Source organism: Acomys minous (assembly GCF_964271855.1).
Source record: "Acomys minous genome assembly, chromosome: 12".
Classification (NCBI taxonomy): Eukaryota; Metazoa; Chordata; class Mammalia; order Rodentia; family Muridae; genus Acomys; species Acomys minous.
The window spans coordinates 13,913,239-13,935,791 of NC_140493.1; the positions used below are offsets into that span (position 1 = coordinate 13,913,239).

The following is a 22,553-nucleotide window of genomic DNA, read 5'->3' on the forward strand; positions in this document are numbered from 1 at the left end:
GGCCCACAGTGGCTGCCTGCTACGAACCACCACCTTGAAGAATGGCTTATCCTCCAGTGTTCCCAGAAGGCCACACTGAGCTATACTTTCCAACAAAGTCAATCTTGGAAAGAACTGCTACTGATTGAGTACGTAAGTTTCCACTGTTTGCTAAGGGCCAGAGAAGGCTGTACCCGGCAAGGCTCCAGACCTGGCTTTATGCTAAGGCCCAGAGACCTCGCTGGATTTAGAACTGGAGGGTGAGATCCTTTTGATCCTGTAAACATACATGTGCAAACGTGTGTTATGTTCCTTAACAGCGTGGCAAGGGGTTGACTGGGCCAGAAAGTCAGCACAGGTCCCAGCTTGATGCCCCGGAGATTGTTGGGCAGGTGAGGCCCACAAAGAAGAGTGGGCCTGGCAGGTGCTCTGAGGGAGGACAGCTATGAGCAGTAGTACCCAGATTAAGTGAGAGACCACAAGACTTGAGGCCACAGGTCAAGCCTGAAGCCAAGAATTGTTTCCTTCCCATCTTTCTTGCCGTTTTGAAGATGCTTTCTGATAAACATTTGTGGGAGGGATGGATGTGGGCTTGACAGGCTCCTGGCTTACTCTCGCGTGGAGTTCTGGGGCAGGGAGGGTCACTGTGGTGCAGGTCTGGCCCAACCCACACACACACAGCATAGGGCATGTTGGGACATGGGCTTTGTACGCTGGAGTTGCTTGGCTATTACAGGTCCACAGTGCCACCTGCTGGCCAGGCAGGACTGGTGCTGTTCCTGCAGGCCATCCAAACATAAAGAGGGCAACTCTGTCCTGGGACAAGGGTCTGCTGGGGTTGAGGAGCAGATGGAAACTGGATTAATAAATTCTGTAGGTTCCCTGCCCCAAGCCGGAAGGCAGAGTGCTGGCACAGGGGTGCCTACATCCAAACGCCAGGGTCCATGTTCCTGTTCTCCCCTGTGAACTCCTGGCCGCTGTGGTCAGGGACCCTGCCTGCTCTGTTTGCCTGCCAGATGGGGTCTTCCTTCCAGAGCCTGTCCACCTCTCTGGTTAATCTAAGCCCATCTAGTGTCCTCTTCTGTCAAGCAATGGACCCTCTGCTGCATATGGTTCCACCGGAAACATTTATTTAAAGAGGAAAAAATAGCAGCCACCCTTGTGCGAGAACAGGAGCCAAGTCATCAAGTGGGTGAAATTAGTGACAAGAGCACACGTTAGCAGCAGGAATACCTGGCCCAACACCACAGCACCCACAGTGGCCGGGGTCTTCTGTACCTGCAGCACCACTCGTGGAAAGAGAGAAGGCTGCCTGGGTGACCCACTGTTCACTAGGATATGTACCTCACCACTGGCCAGGTGGAGACAGTGCCACTTAAGGATCACTGCTTTCAGAGGCTGGCTAGCTGTGGAACCTGTCTTTTTTTTTTTTGGTTTTTCAAGACAGAGTCTCTCTGTGTAGCCTTGGCTGTCCTGGACTCACTTTGTAGACCAGGCTGGCCTCAAACTCACAGCGATCCGCCTGCCTCTGCCTCCCAAGTGCTGGGATTAAAGGCATGCGCCACCACACCCGGCCTGGAACCTGTCTTTTGGTCACCTGAGAGCTGGCTGTGGTACAAATCTTGGGGAACCATCAAGGGAGCCTGGCCTGGCCTGATATTGGCTTGCCAAACAGGTCAATGTCTGGACATAAACTCCCTATCTCAGTTGGATTAGAACAGCACCCAGCAGCCAGAGCCAGGCAGGTGGGATGGAACAGAACCCGAGCTGAAGCACCAACCCGCCAGACTCCATCCTAGTGTCCAGGTGGGAGTTGACCACAGAGGGCCCAGCTGGCATGGTGTCTGTTGTCAGTGAAGGACAGAGGAGAGGGCATGGCAGTGTCCACTCCCTTCATATGTATGCGCATGGCTGCAGGGACGAAGGCAGGTCACAGCTTAGGGCAGCACGCAGGAAAGGCGTGGAGAGCTGTAGCAGCAGGGTACCGTGCTGGCAAGGCAGGGCTTCTCCAGGGGCCACACACAACCCACAGCCTCATTTTTTCTAATTCTCCTCATGCCCAGATGAACTGTCTGCCCAGCTCAACTCCTGAAGTTCATGCCTTCCTCTGACTGCTGCTGTCAACACTGCCGTAACAGGCTCACAGGCCTTGTTTCTGGGGTGATAACTTCAATAGAGGAAAAGCTATTTTGGCTCAGTGTAGAGTTCCAGTGCACGGCCACCTGGCCCACTGCGTTGGGAGTCAGTGGTGGACAAGATTCCCTCATAGAGCCGGGCGTGGCGGCACACGCTTTTAATCCCAGCACTCGGGAGGCAGAGGCGGGTGGATCCAGGACAGCCAAGGCTACACAGAGAAACCCTGTCTCAAAAAACCAAAAACCGAAACCCAAACCAAACCAAACCAAAAAGATTCCCTCATAGTCAAGAAAGGAAAGTGAGCTAGGATCCCAACACCTCCCCCTTGGAAGGCATGCCCACCTCCCACTGGGCCCCAACTCCCTGCACTGTATCAGGAACCACGTCTTTAGAAAGTATCTTCAGCATCCCCTGAAGCTACAGTACACGATTTGCTTGTCCGAGGCAGATAGCGCACAGGCCAGGGCAAGACAGGATCTGCCCCACCCCCGCCCCCATCCCCTACCACACTGGGCACATGCTCAGAGACATCTTGCCAGGTGCCCACCAAGGTTAGTGGATTCTGAGTCCCCATGGGAAGACATGGGGTCCCATTGCTCTCCCAGCTCTGGTGGGACAGGTCAAGCTGAATAGTGTTAAGGATCCACATTCTCAATGAAACAACCCAACACTTGCTGTTCCTGGTGACCTTCAATGATCAATTTTATTATAAAGAACAGTATCAAAATATATGAATCTGCTTAAGAACCACCAAGAAATGCAGCTTTTTAAAGGGCCAAGTGAATATCTGCTGTTTCGGGGTAGACGGCTTCTTCTTCCAAAGTCTTTTTGGAGAAATGGGGTTGACGTCCATGGGCCACGTTTGCTATAGATGATATCCTCTCAATAACTTAAAGGGGGAGTCTGGCTTCGGAGCCCGGATGCCTGTCACAAATCCTCATGGGAGGGTGGCTGTGTGGGGTTTTCCTCTGCAACTCCTGTCAGGAGACATGCGGGTCACTGATTGAGTACCCAGTACCAAAGTGCCTCAAGGATGGGTGTGGATGGGATGGCAGCTGGATGCGCAGGTCCCGGCACTCACTGGTGGGCTCGTGCCCCAGGGATAGCACCCTGGCTGCTTCCTGACCTAGCAACTTTCTAAGGACAGCTCACAGTGAGCCCTAGCAGCCACTGGCGTACCTAGGCAGGCCCTTCAGAGCCTTAACCAGAGGCCGAGCAGTCAGTGTAGAGGACAGGCACTGACAGTGGGCGACCCTGCCCTCGGACTGCCACATTCCTCTCTTATCTTTGGTGTCTCACTGACCATAGCACTCCTAAGTGTGGATGCGCAACAGTTTGCCCTGCTCAGAATGGGCTTCTGGGAAAACTAGTCACTCTTAGCCTCTCTGAACACTGCCTGTTCCTAATTTCTCCAAGACCTGAGTCTGTCAGACTGAACTGTCTCAAGGAGAGGGGCTAACATTCTGGTTAGTACCTATGAATGTGGTTTGGTTTGGAAACAGGTTTTTTTTGGTAGATAGTCATCAAAATGGGCCCCAGTCCATGATGACTGGTGGTGTCTTTATGAAAAAGGAAGGTTGGACACACAGAGACCACGCAAGGACTAAGAACATTCTAGAAGGACGGACAGACCTTGACATGGGGCCAGGGTTGCAGAACCCTGGAGGGGCTAGTGCCCCAGTTGTGCTCTACTTCTGCCTTCCCCTCAGGGGGGGGGGTGTCACACTTTGCTTTCCTCTTTCTCCACAGCCATCTATAGAATCCTCCCTGCTCCAGCCTTTCTCACACTCCTGCTGAGCCCTCCTCCTCCATGACCAAACATTTCACCTGTCTTCTGTGCTGTCACTGGAGCAACTCTGTGTTAATTTCTTTTCTTTTTCTTTTTTTTAAAGATTTATTTACTTATTTATTATACAATATTCTGCCTGCACGTGTGCCTGCAGGCCAGAAGAGGGCACCAGATCTCCTATAGATGGTTGTGAGCCACCATGTAGTTGCTGGGAATTGAACTCAGGACCTTTGGAAGAACAGCCAGTGCTCTTAACCTCTGAGCCATCTCTCCAGCCCTCTGCTAATTTCTTACTTGGCAGTTTGTGTCTGTTTAGCCTCAGCCCTAGGCAAGGCGGACCACACTGCTCCTTGCCTTCTGCTACTCACCACTTTCTGCTATCTGTACACAAGCATCTTCTGTCTCCTCAAAGCCATCGGGGCACACACACACAAAGCTCCCTGGAACATTGTAGCAGTTTTCATTTTTCCTCTTACATGGTTTTTCTTCTAGTGAGCATTCATCTAAATCTGAAATAAAAATACTTCACTTCAATAAATGATTCCAAGCACACATCCTACCCTCAGATCATGAAAGTTGCTTATTCACACTTCATTTATCAATGAAAGCAATAGGATTATGAATGCCCACCAGAGAAAGAAGGGAAGTCAGAGGTGCTCAGAGAGCTTCCTGGGTCTCAGAGGCCAGGCCTCACTAGTAGGAGAGACATCTCAGTAGTGAGGACGGGGAGCCCAGTGCTCTGTGCAGTGCCCAAGATAGTGGAGATGACAGCCAAGTCCCCTGGGAGCTGATAGCGACAAAGGGGCTAAGGCAAGCATGGCTCCAACCAGCACCATGACACTGTCTGTGCAGGGACAGACCCCATGGCCAGCATCTGTCAGAGGTTGAGGGGTCCCCACCCACAAGGGTCCCCCATTGGGCAAGTGATATGTTCCTTCTAGAAAGTTCATCTTCTCTAGAAGACAGCTCACTGACCTTCGCACTGTCCACTCTGCTTGGTGTAGCCAGCGATACACCCTTTACAATTGGCTGGGCCTTTTCCTGTACAGCCCACACAGGTAGAATCACATTCTAAAACAAGGAGGGAAGACATCAGACCACTTCCATTTCAGTAAGGCAGGGCGAAAATAGCATAGCACAAAACAGACATTAATGACATGGAGGAACTGAAAAACAAAGCCACCTCAAGCCTAGTGACAGACTATTTCCCCAACTAAGACCTCAGTAACAGCCAAGTAGAAACAGTAGGCTCTATAGGCCTGGTATCGCATTTCCCTGAGAGGACACTGCAGCCTGCTTGCACTACCCAGTACAACTGTAGACACCAGGTGGCAGCCTCGTCCCTGCTGCCCTGGGAATTGCATAAGACCCTAAAATACTTATACCCTTGACTGGCAAATTTGGAACAAGCTGGGTGTGGTGGTGCTTGCCTTTAACCCCAGCACTGAAGATGAGGAGGAGGAAGAATCTCTGAGACTTTGAGGCCAGTGTGGTCTACACAGTGAGCTCCAAGACAGCAAGGACTACACAGAAAGATCCTGTCTACGAGTGTGAAAAGTTTTCCCTCCAAGGGAGAAGCCTGATGTGACTGAAATGAAGGAGCCTCAAATAGTAGCACGTTCCAGGATCACTGTGATACACAAAACATTTGATGTTTTGTTCTCACATGTCTACTGCTGATATCACCACTTTCAAGTTTCTGAAGCAGACCATGCAGAGGTCACCCTAGTCACACATGCTGAAGGAAGAGAGAGAAAGCCTATGGAGAACGACAGGTCCCAACGCTCTGGTCACCTTCACATGTGTAGGAGCCGTTGATATTTTCACAGTATTGTGCATCACCGCAGGGAGGTGTCTCTGCGGCACACTCATCCACATCTGGAACAAAACAAGCCTGTGAGCAGAGCAAGGTGGCAGGGCTGAGGTACCACCCACGCAACTGGAACATGAGCGTTGTGCTTCTACACAAGCTCAAACCATCCCTTCCTTCACCCCTACCCCTCAAGGGTGAAACCAGCTTGCAGCCGAGTTCTGAATTTGCCTAAGGCCAAGCAGCTGCTGAGGGGTGAAACCAAAACTAGGACTACCAGAGGGCAGGCAGTGAACACCTGGGGCTACAGAAGACCAAGCCCATGCCAGCTCCACTGATGGCCTCAGTACAGGGTTTGCAGAACGAAAGGATTTTGAAAAGGCACAGCAATAGCAGTGCCATGGCAGGGCCACATGCCGTGGTACTATGATGCTACCAGTTGTGGTGGGGACACTTGCTTAATCTAATCTGAACCTTCTCAAAACCCACATGCAGGCCACTTTTTCCTTTCACAGCCCCGGGTGCAGCAGAGATGAAAGGCATCAGACGGGAGTCAGACCTTATTGGGGGGGGGGTCTCCCCTGTAAGGGACCTTTCCCCTCCCACCCAGTGTTGTCCTCACCAACACAGGCGTCCTCCACACGTTCCCAGCCCACTTCACACTTGACACAGTCTTTGTTGGTTGGACCTGAGCATGTCTTGCAAGACTCATCACAGGCTAGAAAGCAAAGGCTATGTTACGGGGGCCTTCTAGGAGCAGGTCCCATTGGCTCCCACAGAGGAAAGCTTCCTTTAGGAATGAGGATTTAAGATCGGCAGGAAAATAACAAAAGATGAGGGAAACAGGAAACTAAGCAGCCATTAATTCTGGGCATCCCTCTAGGACATCTGACCACTTCCTTCGTGGATTCACAAAGCATCAAGTGTGTGAACTCAATCAAGGATGCTACCCTGTGCAGGCAGCAACCATAGGGACCTAGGAGGCTGGCAAGGCTTGTGCTCTGCTGAGGGAATTGACAGGAAGAACTGACCTAAGTCTCAGGAAGAACCTGACTAGGTAACCTTGACAACCCTGGTGAGAACAAGGAGCTGATGGGGCCAGTGCTCAGGAGCATCCTCCAAGGGCCCCGGTACCCATGTGTAGCCATGTCTTATGAGCGCAGAAAGTCCTTGTTCTCTTTGAGAAGCTGTTTGATTAACTGTAGACACACCCCAGCCTCTATTCTTGCCTCCCCTCTCCAAGCCACCTGGCAGAAAACTGAAGGACCTGCCCATCCTTCAGGGACAGCCATAGGCTGGCAGCAAGCCTCTCACCAGCACATTCCAGGCGATCATACAGAACATGGCCCACATCTAGGTGCTAGGTCAAAAAACAAAAAACCTCAGGGCATCTGGTATAGGCATGGCAGAAGCTGTCACACAGGCACTGCCTCCATGTCATTCCCAGAAAGGCTTCAAGAAGCAAGTATCTTTTCCTTCTGGGGAAAGTTTATGGACACTTCCAAAAGGCTGCACCGCTAGGCCTCCTGCACTGCTCTGGATACCTGGGGCTAGGGGTCAAGGGGCACTCTGTTCCCAGCTACGCAGCCCTGGCAGAGGGCTGGTCCCCACAGCTCACCATCAGCCAAGCTGGCCAGACTCTGAGTGCTTACTTGAACAGATGCTGTGGGTCTCATTCTTCAGCACGCTGAAATAGCCGTCCATGCAGTCGAGACACAGCGGCCCCTTGTATCCTGCGTGACACTGGCAAGACCCGTCGCCCTCTCTGCTGCCATCTCCACTGCAGTAGCCATTCCCGCTGCAAGGTCTCTCAGACCCACCCTGGCATGCTTGGAAGACAGAAACCTTTGCTTGGAGCATGCCCCAGGGGTTGGCCATGTTTTTCCTCACATGGGGAGAATCACAGCACCTTTTAACATGCTCACAGCCTAATGGCCATTGGTATCCCTGACAGTCTAAACCTGACACAATTCCTGCTGAGGGAACAGGGGCCTGAAAGTTGAAGAAACTAGTGACAGACTATATGGAACCTGCAGGATCAACACTGTAACACTTGTGGCGAGCCAGCTATGGACAACATATTATGTGCCTGGGAGGAAATTCAATGTTGTACTCAGCACACAGCCAGGGAGAGACAAGTAAGAGGCACCCCAGCCTATGTGCATGTCTGAAACGGAAACTTCTGTCACCTGACCCAGCCTGATCAACATGAGTGGCACAAGGCTCAAGGCTCAGCTCACCTCACAGAAAGGCCAGAGCCAGCTAAGCATGTCTAGCACCCCAGCACCCATCAACAGGTCTCTGAAGTACAGATGCGCTCCTGAGTCTGTGACCCATCCCCTAAAAGTGCATCAGGACAGAGGCTCTGCGCTCTATACAGCAAAGGAGAACGTTCCTAAAGGCAGAAGTTAGCAGCGATGCAGGAGCCTCTATTTATAGCACCAGAGTCGGGGTAGATAGAGGTAGGGTCCCCAATGCCACAGAAAGATGGCGCAGTACAAGTCCCCTCTGGGCTTTTAAACACAAGGGAGTCAGAGATGAGGGACAGGAAAGACGCATACGTGGGCTTTCCCAAGAAAAACATACCATGACAGTCTGGCCCATAGGTGCCCGGAAGACAGCACGCTTTCAGTGTGTGTACACAGAACCACTCAAATAGGTTAGGGTAGTCCTTCTTCCTGAGGATTTAGAAATGGTCATTAAATCCCATGAAGTGCCGGGCTGGGGGCAGGCACGGCTCAGTGGTGGAGCACACACAAGAACACGGCCAGTGGGTGCCTGAAGCCTCAGACAGTCTTAAACCAAAAATATACTACTGGCATTTACAAACACACCAATGAGGAAGTTTAACTTATAAATCAGGTAGTAAAGAGATTTGTGTCGCTAAAACCAAAACAAGAGTGCAGTTCACTGCAATGAGGCTTAACTCTGGAGTCTTCACCGCTTATTTTCAGGCCAACTTGGGGTAGGAAGGCACTGTACAAGCAAGCCCTCAGCGCTAAGTGATGGGGGAAGAAGCCAAGAGTCAGGTATGCCCAAGGACCTCTTGGCAAGCCCCCTGACTCTAAGAGCTATGCTCCAGGAAGAGACAACAGCAGTGCGGGGGTAAAGCGGGAAAAGGATGCAGGACAAGGGAAGAGATAGGAAGACAGGGTCCCAGGCACTCACAGTGTCATCCACCAGGCCTCAAGCTGCTCCTCCTGCTGTTCCAAGAGTTGGTTGCACTCAAAGTCACTGCTGTCACACAGTCCTTCCATGATCTCCAGAAGCCGGATCTCACTGAAACACAGCCTGTCAGCGCCCCAAAGCACTGGTCTTCTCACTTTACACACGCCCCCCCCACCTAGAGACTACTTTAGTGAGGCGGGGAGCCTCCACAACCATGGGCAGGGTTAGTCATTTAGGGGGTAGGGAGGTTAACGTGGGGGTGTTCGGAGGACCCCGGAACGGTAGGTGCCTCCATCATTACAGGATGAGACAACGGAGAGCTTATTCTTATCAGCCAGGGAAGCCAGAAGTCTTTAGGAGAGCTGTGGGTTCCAGTTTTAAGTTTTCAAAAAGCCTCCGAGTGCGCGCGTGAAAAAGTCTTCCAGTGTGTGTGTATATGTGTGTGTGTGTGTGTGTGTGTGTGGAAAAAGTCTTCCAGTGTGTGTGTACGTGGGAGCAGAAGTGGCTGTAGGGAGTATGGAAACCACAAACCAAGGTCAGTGGGTGGCCAGAGGCAGAGGTGACCAATGACAGGTGTCCACCATGTAAGGGGTTCATCCGTGTGCCGGTGGGTGGTCAGCACCGACCCAAAGTTCTGGCCACGGATTCGCAGGGCCGTGGCCGCCAGCCCGCACAGTTGGGCACCAACCTGAATTCGTACTTGGACAGAGACTTCTCCTCCCACGCTGTGTTGCCGCCGCCGAAATTCTTCCTGGCTGTATTGGCCATCCCCTGCGGAGGAGGTGGCACCCGCTCGGTGGTCCGCAGTGAACCCCGCCAGCCCCCGCCCAGCGCCGCTGCCCCGGGGCTCGCCGCCCGCCCACCTGCTTGAACTTAGTCACCAGCGTCCGGCACCTCTGGCACATTGTCGGCTTCTGGGAAGCTACGGCTGAGGGCGGAGGCAGGAGCAGCAACAGCAATAGCAGCCCGAATGAGGCTGCGAGGGGCAGGTGCATGGCGGGCGGGCTGCCGGCGACCGGCGGAGTACAGCGGCGGAGTGTCGGCCTCCGCCCACCCGCCCGCGCGCCGGCCGTTCCCTGGGCTACTTGACTGCGTCGCCGAGGCCACGCCCACCACTCACCTTGCGCGCCGCCATTGGCCGGAGGAATCCGCCCTGCCTGATGTGGACCAATCCGGGCTCGCCACGAGAATCCACCAATGAGAAGGCCCCGGGTCAGCGTCCCGCGAGAGCGGGGCGGAACAGCAGCCCTTTAGCCTGTCCTCGTGCCCCGCCCTCCATTCCTTGGCCTGGTGGCGGCCATCTTTACTCCGGGCGTCCGCCTACCTCTGCCGCCAGTCTGGGCTCGAGTGGCCATGTTAAGACCGGGCAAAGACTTCGCTTCTGTCCCGCGTTTCCGCAGCCCGTTTCCTGCTGAGGGCAGTGGGCTGAGTTCCGCGGGGCTCACGCCGAGAGCGGAAGAGGTTAGCACGCGCCATCGGGGTTAGGGTTCTCGGGAGGCTGGGGCTTTTCCGAGCGGGCTAACTTAGTGTGCGTGACAGCCTTTGAGTTCCTCAACCCTGGGGTTGAACAACTTACCCGAGGCCTGGACCTTTCATCCGTCCGCCACCCTCTTCGTCTGGCGGCCGGAGCTGTCCCCCGTGAACTGAGCTCTGCTTAGGGCACTGGCTCAGTGCGGTTGGGGGCCCACAAGTAGCGAACATTTCCGTAGTGGCCTTAGGCACTGCGCTCACAGAGACAAATGGCTTGGATGAGGGGTAATAAAAATATGCACTATTTGGATTTTCAGAAAACACCTATTTGTGCAGGTAATACAGTTTCATCTGATCTTTGGTTAACAATTTGTTACCAGCTTAAAACCACAATTTGAACGAATGACTCTGACAGTTTCTGTGGAAGCCTTGGGATCCCAGTTGACAGGGACAACAGGATCTTTGAAGGGTTATTGCCTAATCTGAGGCGCCCTCCTTCTCAAAGCCACGTTTGCTAAGAGTATGGCTTTTTTGAGCTGGGCTGCTGGAAGGCGATTAGCCATCTGTCTGCCTGCCCAACAGCTGCCTTGTAGTCATCGCCACACCCCCAACCCCTCGCCCCATGGTAGGTGTTTTTGATGTACTGGTGAATACCTACCTCGTGGGTTTTTTTTCTTTTTCTTTTCTTTTCTTTTCTTTTTTTGTTTTTGTTTTTGTTTTTGCTCCAACTCATCCTAGTCTTCTGTTGTTTTTGGTAATAGCTGCTGTTGGCCCTCAGCAGAAAACACACCCCTTTTCTTCCTGTCAGGAAATGCCCAGACTGGGAAAGAGAGGATCAGGTGAGTTCTATAGATAATATTTACCCTTTACCCTAAAGCTTGGGTTCCCAGTTTGGCGTGCTGCTGTAATCCCAGCACTCAGGAGGCAGGCCAATTGCTGTTTGAGGCCAGCCTGGTCTACAAAGTGAGTCTGGGACAGCCAGGGCTACAAGAAAAACCCTGTCTCAAAAAACAAAACAAACAAACAAAGCTTAAGTTTGCTTCAAAGGTGTGCAGAGCAGAAAGTTGGACCAGCTAAGCTGGAGTCCCTCGAGGAGCACATCCCACACTGCTGCCTCAGTGGCTTAGCCTTCCCCCTTCTTTTTGAGACAGGATCTCACATAGCCAAAGCAGGCCTGGAACTCTGTATAACCAAGGATGACCTTGAACTTCTGATCCTCTTGCCTCTACTTCCTAGCTGCCGGGAATACACACATCTACTATGTGGTTCTGGGGACTGAAACCAGGGCTTTGTATTCTTACCAGGTTGGCCTTGAACTCTTCTCCCTCTTGTCTCAGCCTCCCAAGTGCATTACTAGGCTCCAGTCCGGTTTTCTTGTGCCAGGTTGGGAACATTATATACACGTTATTCCATAACCTGACCTTTTTCTTTTAGTCAACAATCAACACTTTTCCAGCTCAATATGTTTTGTTTTGCTTTCTTTTTTTTTTTTAATTTTTATTTTATGTGCATTGGTGTTTTGCCTGCATGTATGTGAGAGGGTGTACGATTTTGGAGTCACAGACAGTTGTGAGCTGCCATGTGGATGCCGGGAATTGAACCCCAGTCCTTTGGAAGAGCACTTTTAACGTTGAACCATCTCTCCAGACCCCAGTTCAGTATGTTTTATTGTGTCTAACGCAGCTGGCCAGGTGGGGTGTTGGCCAGTCTCACTGTTGCCTTGAAGCCAAACTTGGGACAAGCAAGCGCAAGCTGTGCTTTATTTATACTCCACTAAAGTCCTCATGACGTGCCTTCATGAAGGGCTGGTGAGTGCCTGGGGAGGATTTCCTTGGATGATGATGTGGGAGGGCTCAGCTCACTGTGGGCTGTGCTACCCTTGGGCTGGTAGCCCTTGGTGCTGATTAGAAGGCAGCCTGAGCAAGCCGAGAGGAGCAATCCAGTAACCAGCACTGCTTGACCTGTGTGCACCAGTTCCTGTCTCTAGCTTTCTGCCTTGACTGCCTTGAGTGATGGACTCTAAGCTGTAAGATGAAATAAACCCTTTCTTCCTAAGCTGCTCTTGCTTGTGGTGGTCCATCACAGAAATATAAACCCTAAGACAGTAAGAAGTATTATATTTCAAAGGATTGGGACGGAAAAGATGTCTCTGTGGTTACAAGCGCTGTCTGCTCTTTCAAAAGATCAAGGTTCACTTCCCAGCACCTACATAGCATCTCACAACTCTAATTCCAAGGGATGAGATGCCCAGATATACATGCAGGCAAAACACCATACACATAAAAAATAATTTTAAAAAGTTAAAAGGTGTATTGGTCAGGGTTCTCTAGAGGAACAGAACTCATGGAATGAAATATATAAATATATATATATATATATATGTGTGTGTGTGTGTGTGTGTGTGTATATATATATATATATATATATATATTCACTCCCGCACAGACACAGGATTTACTGGAGTGGCTTAGAGGCTGTGGTCTTCTTCCCCCACATCTTACCACTATGACCTCAAGCAGAGCTTTAGAAGCTCTGTTTCTTTTTGTTTGTTTGTTTTTGTTTTGTTTTGTTTTTTGAGACAAGGTCTCTCTCTGTGTTAGCCTTGGCTGTCCTGGACTCACTTTGTAGACCAGGCTGGCCTCGAACTCACAGCGATCCGCCTGCCTCTGCCTCCCGAGTGCTGGGATTACAGGCGTGCACCACCATGTCCAGCTAGGAGCTCTGTTTCTGTTCTGTCTGAATGCATAAGGTAACTGTTAATGTGTGTACTTCTTGTCTTTGGTTATATGAAGGTACGTAAAGTTTAAAGGTCTACATGGCTGGCAAGAAATCGCTAGGCAGGCGGCCTCTGATGCTCCTGGGGCTGCTGGTCGCTGTAGCTACCATCCACCTTGTTGCCTGTCCCTACACCAAGGTAGAGGAGAGCTTCAGCCTACAGGCTACCCATGACCTGCTGTTCCACCAGCTGGATATAGACAAGGTAAGGCACTGCTTTGACCTGAGGCTCGCTTTCTGTCCCCAGCCTTTGCACTTCCTACCCTCTCTCCTTGCAGTATGACCACCTTGAGTTTCCTGGAGTTGTTCCCAGGACATTCCTTGGGCCGCTGTTGATCGCAGTGTTCTCCAGCCCTGTGGTTTATGTGCTTTCGCTGTTGGAAGTATCCAAGTTTTATTCTCAATTGACAGGTAAGGCCCCACGTGGGTGAGAACTGTGACGTCACCTGATCATGGAGGGTTGGAGGGGGTTTGGCTGGACTCACTGTAGCCTTGCAGCCAGACTTGGGACACGCAAGCAGGACCTGTACCTTAGACTCCATGAAAGTCCTCATGATATACCTAGATGCAGGGCTGGTGAAGGAGGTGGTGACAGTATCCACTGCTCCTGGCTCAGCTCAGGGGCCACGCGGTAACCCACAGACCCTTGTTGATCATTGGTATAGATTTGATCTTAATAGTAGAACACAATACAGTATTTTAGCACAGGTATGTGATGTAACGATCAGACCAGAGCACTTAGTGTTTTTGTTTTCTTCAGGTATTTGGTTTTTGGGTATTGATAACACTGGCTCCCATTTACATTTTTTTATTTACTGACTTGGTTTTGTTGTTGTTTTGGTTTCTTTTAAGTCAAAGTCTCATTATATAGCCCCGATGGCCACATCTGGCTGGTATGTGAGTCCTCCGTGGGTGACAGACGCATTGCTGTGCTGGAGATCGGAGCTTACTCTATTTCTATATCTGTGCCCATCTTTTTTATTTTATTTTTAATGTATAGAGTATTTCGCTACATGTATGTATGTGTAACCATGTGTATGTCTGGTGCCCATGGTAATCAGACGAAGGGAACAGATCCCTAGGAACCAGAGTTAGAGATAGTTGTGAGCCATTGTGTGGGTAGTGGGAACTGAACTTGGGTCCTCTGTGAGTGCTCTTAACTGGTGAGCCATCTCTCCAGCACGCACACCCTGACTATATAGCCTGTCCTGTCCTAGAACTTGCTTTGTAGACCAGACTGGCCTGGAACACGTAGAGATCCATTAGCCTCTGCCTCTGCCTCCTGAGTGCCAGGATTAAAGGCATGGGCCACCACGCCTGGCCATCCCCTATATATATATTTTACACTAGGTTAAGAACATTCTGTGCACACAGTCTGTCTGACACCTCTTTTAACCAACAGTCACACTCTTCGAATTCAGGAAATTTTACTGTGTCTAACAGAGCTGGCCATAGTCGGGGCTCAGTTTATCTAGCCCATGTGGAAAACTTTAGAAGCTAAATTCCTTGGGGGGAACTCAGCCCACTTCTCAGAAGGCTGGTTAGGATGGGGAGCCCTGCCACTGCGGGGCAGCTTGCAGGCTTCAGCCCCTGAGTGAAGTCCGTGGTAGTTTTGTTTTGGCCGAGCTAGGTGTGCCAGCTGCCTTTGCACAGACATTTTCCCCCTCAGCTGCTGCAATCCCAGGATTTTGGGTGATGCCAGCTCCTGCACGAGGCCCAAAGATTCCTGGCAGGGCTGTGGTAGCATCGTAGACTGCAGGCTGCGTGGTCAGCTGCCCTTGCCCAGCATTCGCACAGAAGCCTGGGGACACGGGAAGCAGGAGGAGCCCTAGGGTCCAGGTGACAAACTGAGCAGATGGGACCTTGGAGGAAGTAGAGCACTTTGCCTGGGCCCTGTAAAGAGCAGTGCTGGATGGCCTTCCTGGGAGAATGTAGACCTTATGGACGCGGGCCCCAGAATGAAGTATTTATGCGTTGAACCCAGTAGCATGCAGAAAGGGGGAAGCCCGGTGCTGGGCAGGTTGTCTAGAAGTCAGTCCCCACCCTGCCGTGACTGCCAGCTTCCTGTGCCATCACTTTAGAACTTTGCACCCACTGGCAAGTGGCTAGTAAGGCTTGTCTACTCCGAGGATATGTGAACTGGCCCTGTCCAGAGGTACCTGACTCGCCTATCTTCAAAAGACCGCTTGCTCCAGGGACAATCCCTACTCATCTTCCTGCCCCTGCAGCTGGTGTTCCCACGCATGGAGATTGGATGGTTCCCTGAGTTGGGTTTCAGTCGACCCTTCATCAGCACTGTCCTGCAGCGGAGGCCTCTGGTTATTCTGCCCTTCTACATGGCTCTCTGGCTTCCCACCCCACCCCCTGCAGACAGACAACTGGGCCTCGGGCTGAAAGGAAGTCAGCAGCTTGGATGGCATAGGCCTCAGTGCAAACACAGGCCCCAGGTCCCTAATGGCCGCTGACTAGCACTGCAAGTGACACTCACAGCGCCCTGGCTTCATCATCTGTGCTGTTGGGTCCCTCACTTCAGTGACTTTGCTGCTCTTTTGATTTAGTCCGCGCAGTCCTTGGGCTTGGTGTGATTTTTGGACTCTGGACGTTACAAAAAGAAGTGAGGCGACAGTTCGGGCCGAAGGCGGCGGCTGTGTTCTGCTGGGTGTCGGCCACACAGTTTCATTTCATGTTCTACTGCACCAGGACGCTCCCCAATGTGTTGGCCCTGGCTGTGGGTATGTACCGTCAGGATGCGCCTTCTGACGCCCCGCCCTAGCTAAACACACCCTGCACCCAGCGCTGCGCCTCGTGCGCCTCGTGCACCTCATAGACTACTCAGGGTCTCTCGTTACTGAAGCAGGCTTCTCTGCACTCAGGGTTGGTGGTTTCTAGGGAACGCTACCCTGGAGCACCTGTGTGCCCCCCCAGCAGGCACTCCGGCTAGGCAAGTAGGCTTCTCTAGGGCTCACTGGTGTGTGTGTGTTGGTTTTGGGGAATTTGGGGCATAGTCCCACTATGTAGATCTGTCTGGCTTTGATTGCCAGATCCTTCTCCCTTAAACTCTGCAGTGCTGAGCAGTTTCTAGAGAGATTGTGCGTGCGTGTGTGTGTGTGTGTGTGTGTGTGTGTGTGTGTGTGTGTGTATGAGTGTTTTGCTGTATCTATTTAAGCACATCATGTGCATACAGTACCTGCAGAGGCCAGAAGATGTCATCAGATACTCTGGAACTGGAGTTACAGACAGTTGTGAGCTGCCATGTGGTCGCTAGGAGTGGGACCTAGGTATTCTGCAAGAACAGCCAGTTTTTAAATTGCTGGGTTATCACTCCAGCCCCCACAGAGGGATTTGTATGTGTGTGTATTTTCTAATAAAGCGAGCCCCCTTTATTCTGTGTGTTTTGTGTTTTGCAGTTTTACCAGCCCTCACAGCCTGGCTGCAGCATAGGTGGACCCGCTTCGTCTGGCTCTCGGCCTTTGTCATTATTGGCTTCAGGGCTGAGCTGTGCATGCTGCTGGGCCTGATGCTGCTGCTGACCTTGTATGAAAGAAGAATGTCTGTGGCCAGATTGTTCCAGCATGCCATCCCAGCAGGGGCTCTCTGTCTAGGCAAGTCGGGTTTGTCTGTGTATATTTCAGTTTTGGATTTTGGTATTTTGAAACAGAGTCTTACTACTTTAGTTACTGTTCTGTTGTTGTGCTGAGACACTAGGAAAAGGCTACTTATAAAAGAGAGCTTTTAATTGGGGCTGGCTTACAGTTTCAGAGGGTAAGTCCACGATCATCACAGTAGAAAGCATGGCAGCAGGCAGGCGTGGCGCCGGAGCTGGAGCTGCAAGCTTACATCCTGATCCTTAGGCAGCAGACAGAGACAGACTGAGGCTGGGCCTGGTGTGGGCTTGTTTGGAATTTCAAAGCCCAGCTCCAGTGACACTTCCTCTGGTAAGGCCACACCTCCCAATCCTTCCAAACTGTCCAACAGCTAAGAAGCAAACATTCAAGTTCATTAGCCTGGGGGGGGCCGAGTGACTCAAGCCACCCCTCCCACCGCATAGCCAGGCCTCAAATGTGAGCTCCTCCTACTTTAGCCTCCACAGTACTAAAATTACAAGTTTGTCAGTTTGAAACTTAGTGTGTGTGTGTACTTGTAGCATCCAGGGCTCAAGCTCACCGTCACTGGAGTTAGCCACTTTGTTTGTTTTTTCTAGTTTTTCTGAGATATACTTATTTCTGTTTTATGTGTATGGTATTTTGCCTGCTTGTCTGTCTGTGTACTGCTTGCATGCCTGGTGGGCAGAAGAGGGCATTAGATCCCTTGGAACTGAAGTTGTGGACAGTTGTTAGCCACCATGTGCATGCTAAGACAGCCTCATACCTAGATGTATTTGTTTTATTTGAAACAGGGTCTCTGCATAGCCCTGGCTATTCTAGAACTCACTTTGTAGACCAGGCTAGCCTCGAACTCACAGAAATCTGCCTGCTAAAGGCATGCACTACCATACCCAACCCATACCTGGCTTTTTCTGTGAGTTTTGGGATACAGCTCAGGTCTTCCTGCTTGCAAGGGAAGCGCTTTACTAAACTGTTGCTGCAACTCTTGAGATTTGTTTTTTGTTTATTACACTTAACTTTTGTGTAGTGTGTGTGTGTGTGTGTGTGTGTGTGTGTGTGTGTGTGTGTGTGTGTAGAAGTTAGTTCTCTCCGACTATGTAGGGGACTGAACTCAGTTCAGCAAGCTTAGCAGCAGGCTCCTTTACCCACGGAGCCACCTCACTGGCCCCCAAGAAACTTTTTAAGCTTTATTTTATTTTATTTTTGGTTTTTTGAGACAGGGTCTCTCTGTATTAGCCTTGGCTATCCTGGACTCACTTTGTAGACCAGGCAGGCCTCGAACTCACAGTGATCCGCCTGCCTCTGCCTCCCGGGTGCTGGGATTACAGGCATGTGCCACCAAGCCCTGCTGCTTTATTTTATTTTTATTTATGTATATATTCATGTGTTGGTGTGGGGGAATATGTGTGTGTGATTGTAGGCCCCCATAGAGTCCAGAAGACTATGTTGGGTTTCCTGGTACTGTAGTAACTGGCAATTGTGAGCCTTCCCTTGTGGGTTCTGAGAACTGAGCTTGGTCCTCTGAAAGAGCAGAATGCCAGCCTAACTACTGAGTCGCCTACCCCCATCCCCTACCCCTTTTGACATGTAAGTGAGATGATCTGAAGTTTGCCTGCATGAGAGCATCCCAGTCCTGTCTCTAGAGGTGGCTTCTACTTGGAAGCCTGCATCCACCCACTGTCTTAAAGCTGCTTGGCCAGGCTGCAGGAGGGCAGTGTGGCCTTGATGGGAAATACTGTCAGATACCACCAGCCCCTTTATAGGAAGCTGCTGGTAGTTTCTGGGGCCACATGGCTACTTTGTGGGGGCAGTTAAGCACAGTGCCCATGTGGGTTGAGGCTTGAGTTTTACAGTTGGCCATATTCCTTACTGAGGACACTTCTGTTCTGTTATTAGGGCTGACCGTTGCTGTGGACTCCTATTTCTGGCGGTACTGTGTATGGCCAGAAGGAACGGTACTTTGGTATAACACTGTCCTGAACAAAAGTTCCAACTGGGGCGTATCCTTTCAGTGTTCGAGTGAGAGTGCAGGCTAGTCAGCCCATTGGCCCTGCCCCCAGCCTCAGCCCCCTGCCATCCAACTGGCCTGGCACAGGCAGGGTGGCTGTCTGAGGGTCAAGGCAGGAACTTTTCCTGGGACTCATACCTGGGACTTGCTGCTCCTGGATGGTGCTGAGGCCTGTGCTGCCTTCTACCTATCCTGTGGTGACATTCCCCTAAGACTAGGTGATTTCCTAGCTTACCCACAGTCCACAGAACAGTCTGCTAGTTAAAACATTTATCATAGATACCTCAGATGGACTGATGGTAAGAAAGGGCAGCATAGCTAGGATTTGGTGACACACTGCTCTCATCTACTAGCTCTGGGAAGGAACCTCCTGGGGCTAGAGAAATGGCACAGTGGTTAAGAGCACTTCCAGAGGGCCTGGGTTCCACTCCAGCACCACAGGGCAGCTCACAACTGTGTGTAACTCCAGTTCCAGGGGATCTAACAGACTCAGACAGACATTCAGGCAAAACACCAATGCATATAGAATAAAAATAAATACATCATTTGAGGGAGGGGCAGGAGCTTCCCATAGTCCTCTGGGGCCCTCAGTTGTATTTTAGCTGGAAGGGTATGCTGTGCCCAAGGCCAGTCGTCCCCATACCTCCTAAGCAGGCCTCTGGTGTGTCTTTTGGCATAACTGCCCTTGGGGCCACTCAGCCTTTATGTTGTTATCATCAGAGTTCCATTAAGCGGCCAGTGGCTCCATCTTTGACATACTTGTGCCTCCTTAACCCGGACCTGAAGACCTCCCCACTCCTGTGGTATTTCTACTCTGCCCTGCCCCGAGGCCTGGGCTTCAGCCTTCTTTTCATACCCCTGGGTGCAGTGGACAGGAGGACCCATGCACTGGCCCTGCCAAGCCTCGGATTCGTGGCTCTGTACTCGCTCCTCCCGCACAAGGAGCTGCGCTTCATCATCTATACCTTCCCCGCATTCAACATCATGGCTGCCAGAGGCTGCACCTACGTGTGAGGGCTCTGTCTTTGAGATGCTTGTCTGCTCTTTTACTTTGTTTTTTCTGGGGTGCTGATTAAAATTACCTGGTTGATAGGTATTTAAAAGTTTCATTAGAAATAGGTTTGCTGTGCTGGGTATCACACACCTTTGATGCCAGCACTTAGGAGGCAGGCAGGTGGGTCACTGAGTTTGACACTGGTGTGGTCTATATAGTATGACCTTGTCTCAAAAAAGAAAAAAGAAAGAGTAGGTTTGCCAGTTTAACACGAGTAGAGTTGCTTTGTTTTTGGGTTTTTGAGACAAAGTTTCTCTGTGTAGCCTTGGCTGTTGTGGCAGCAATAAGCCTGCCTGTGCCTCCCTGGGTGCTGGGATTACAGGCATGTGCCACCATGCCTGTCTGGTTACTTGAGTTCTTTAAGACAAGTTTAGTGTAAGTTCAGGACTCCTGACAGGCTATCTGTCCCCATATGAATAAGCACATTAAGAAGGACACATGAAGAGCCAGGTGTGGTGGCGCACACCTGTAATCCCAGCATTCTGGAAGGCAGTGAGTGGCTGGTGGATCTCTGTGAGTTCGAGGCCAGCCTGGTCTACAAATCGAGTCCAGGACAGCCAGGACTACACAGAGAAATTCTGTCTGGGCGTGGGGCTGGGGAGAAGAACAGATGAGAATGCACTGACATGAGCTTTAGGTTTAAGCAGTATTAGCTAGGGGCAAGAGGTATGCATAATTAAGTAGTCTTGGTCACAGTGCGGTCTGGTTGATGATTATCTCAGTTCTGGTTCTGCAAGGTGCTGAGAAGACAGTTCAGTTCCCCTGAGATGAGTCTTCCTGCTGCCAGGGTGACCTCATCATGGGTGATCTGTCTGTCTGTGGGGTTAGGACAACTGGAGACTTAAGGTGCTTTCTGTGGGTTTGGAGCAGAACATCATCAAAGCTGACAGGAAGATGGCTAGTTACTCTTTGTGCCATTAGCCTTGAAGGTACATGAAGTGGGGTAGCTATCATCAGCTTGTAGACAGAGTCCTTGAAGATTTGGCATATGTACACTCAGAACTAAGCAGGTGAGGGACCCAGGGTCTTAAGTCAGAGACACACAGAAGAGCCCTGGAATGCCAGGCGTTTGTCTGCTTTTTGTTACTGTGGAGGAGTTGGTGCTTTTTAGCTAAAGCAGCTTCAAAGCCTTTTTCTTCGGCTGATTATCCAGATCTAGCTTTGATGAACTTAATTGCTTATAATGACTTGATACAGTTGGAGTGGGTTGACAGTCTACACCGCTTTTCCTAGACGTGGTTGGATATGTGGTGTTCTTGCCACCGTATCCTGTTCCTTGACTGCCATTCTTCTTACAGCCTGAATAACTATAAAAAGTCATGGCTGTACAAAGTGGGAACTCTGCTCGTGATAGGACACATCATGGCAAATGCAGCATATACAGCCACATCCCTCTATGTGTCCCATTTCAACTATCCTGGTGGTGTTGCGATGCAGCGGCTGCATGAGCTGGTGCCACCCCAGACAGGTTGGTACAGGGTGCTCCTTGGGGACCAGCCTGGGCCTGAGTGAAGGGCCATGCTTCTAACTCAGTTTCTCACTGAGATTTGGTTTTCTTAGATGTCCGTCTGCACATTGATGTGGCTGCTGCCCAGACAGGCGTGTCGCGGTTTCTTCAGGTCAACGATGACTGGAGGTTTGTTTCTGAAGTATTGTAGCTGCCGTGAAGTTGCTTCTCACAGAGGCCAGAGGTCACTTCACTGGCACCTAGGTAGTGGGGAGGGGTGGTGTGAAACATAGGGAAAGATGGGTGTGGTGGTGACAGGTGGCTTTTCTCTCCCAGGTATGACAAGAGGGAAGATGTCCAGCCGGGAGCAGTGGGCATGCAAGACTACACACACATCCTCATGGAAGCGGTGCCTGGGCACCTGGCCCTCTACAGGGACACGCACCATGTCCTGGCTAGTATTGAGGGCACTACAGGAGTGAGCCTGAATCTGACAAAGCTGCCACCCTTTGACGTCAACCTTCATACAAAGCTGGTGCTTCTGGAACGGCTGCTAGGGCCAGCCTAAGAGGATGAGAGCTCTCCAGGAGCAGCAAGTGTGGTCACCTTCTAACTCAGTGAAGACAATTCAAGAAAACAGCAAAGGACCAAGGACTCCACCATGTCCCTGGAGTCAGCCTACAGCAGGCTGGGCCCTGCCATAGGCACAGGGCTGAGGACGTGGATCCCAGGACACACCACCAAGTGTGATAGTGGCCTGCCCAGATCTGTCTGCCATGTCTAGGTGGCCCACAGAATGGTTTATACTGGGAGCCAATCATAACTAAGAGGGGACAGTGAGCCAGGCTAGAACACCCTGCCACCTTCACTGTAATGACTCTCAGTATATTTCCTGTCCCTGAACCACACTTGTTGCCCATGACCTCAGGAGACCATAATATAAGCCCAGGGCTTCAGCACAGTGGACACATACATACACCACCCTTTATTGTAGCTGTTAGAGTCCAAGGCATCCCATCTCCATTTCAGACTAATTCTTAGGACATACATATGTTCATAAAAGATCAGAAATAAAGATTATGTTTTCTTATATTGTATCTTGTTACGTGGTTGCTTCTGGAGACAGTCTCTGCCCTGGTTTCACAGCAGGGGCCACTGCCTCTCACACTGTACTTAACAATCATTTATAAAGTGTGAGAGCCAGTCATACTGATGACAGATGATGTGTGCATGTTATGCATCAACTATGCAGGCACACAGCACACAAGCTCATGTGTGTATGCACAGGACACTGCACAGTTATAAAGCTGTG

At 51.0% G+C, this 22,553-nt stretch overlaps 2 protein-coding genes across 4 annotated transcripts; one reads left to right on the forward strand and one right to left on the reverse strand.

Moving 5' to 3' along the window:
• Positions 1-2,792: 2,792 nt before the first annotated feature.
• Positions 2,793-9,974, reverse strand: CRELD2 (cysteine rich with EGF like domains 2). The gene is made up of 10 exons (XM_084750841.1): positions 9,746-9,974; positions 9,571-9,653; positions 8,883-8,993; positions 8,301-8,392; positions 7,367-7,543; positions 6,337-6,432; positions 5,699-5,782; positions 4,880-4,975; positions 4,273-4,413; positions 2,793-3,092 (listed from the first exon to the last, which is right to left on the reverse strand). The coding sequence occupies exons 1-10, from the start codon at positions 9,875-9,877 to the stop codon at positions 3,043-3,045; spliced, it is 1,062 nt and encodes a 353-aa protein (XP_084606967.1). The 5' UTR covers positions 9,878-9,974; the 3' UTR covers positions 2,793-3,042.
• A 216-nt stretch (positions 9,975-10,190) lies between these two features.
• ALG12 (ALG12 alpha-1,6-mannosyltransferase) lies at positions 10,191-22,338 on the forward strand. 3 transcript variants are annotated; one of them, XM_084751533.1, is made up of 11 exons: positions 10,192-10,343; positions 11,114-11,191; positions 13,145-13,332; positions 13,406-13,538; positions 15,686-15,859; positions 16,535-16,729; positions 18,629-18,732; positions 19,527-19,750; positions 21,093-21,262; positions 21,355-21,430; positions 21,578-22,338. In XM_084751533.1, the coding sequence occupies exons 3-11, from the start codon at positions 13,168-13,170 to the stop codon at positions 21,807-21,809; spliced, it is 1,473 nt and encodes a 490-aa protein (XP_084607659.1). In that variant the 5' UTR covers positions 10,192-10,343; positions 11,114-11,191; positions 13,145-13,167; the 3' UTR covers positions 21,810-22,338. The 3 variants fall into 3 exon arrangements, with proteins under 3 accessions (XP_084607661.1, XP_084607659.1, XP_084607660.1); XM_084751534.1 differs by lacking the exon at positions 10,192-10,343 and adding an exon at positions 10,368-10,688; XM_084751535.1 differs by lacking the exon at positions 11,114-11,191 and having other exon boundaries at positions 10,191-10,343.
• The last annotated feature ends 215 nt before the right edge of the window (positions 22,339-22,553 follow it).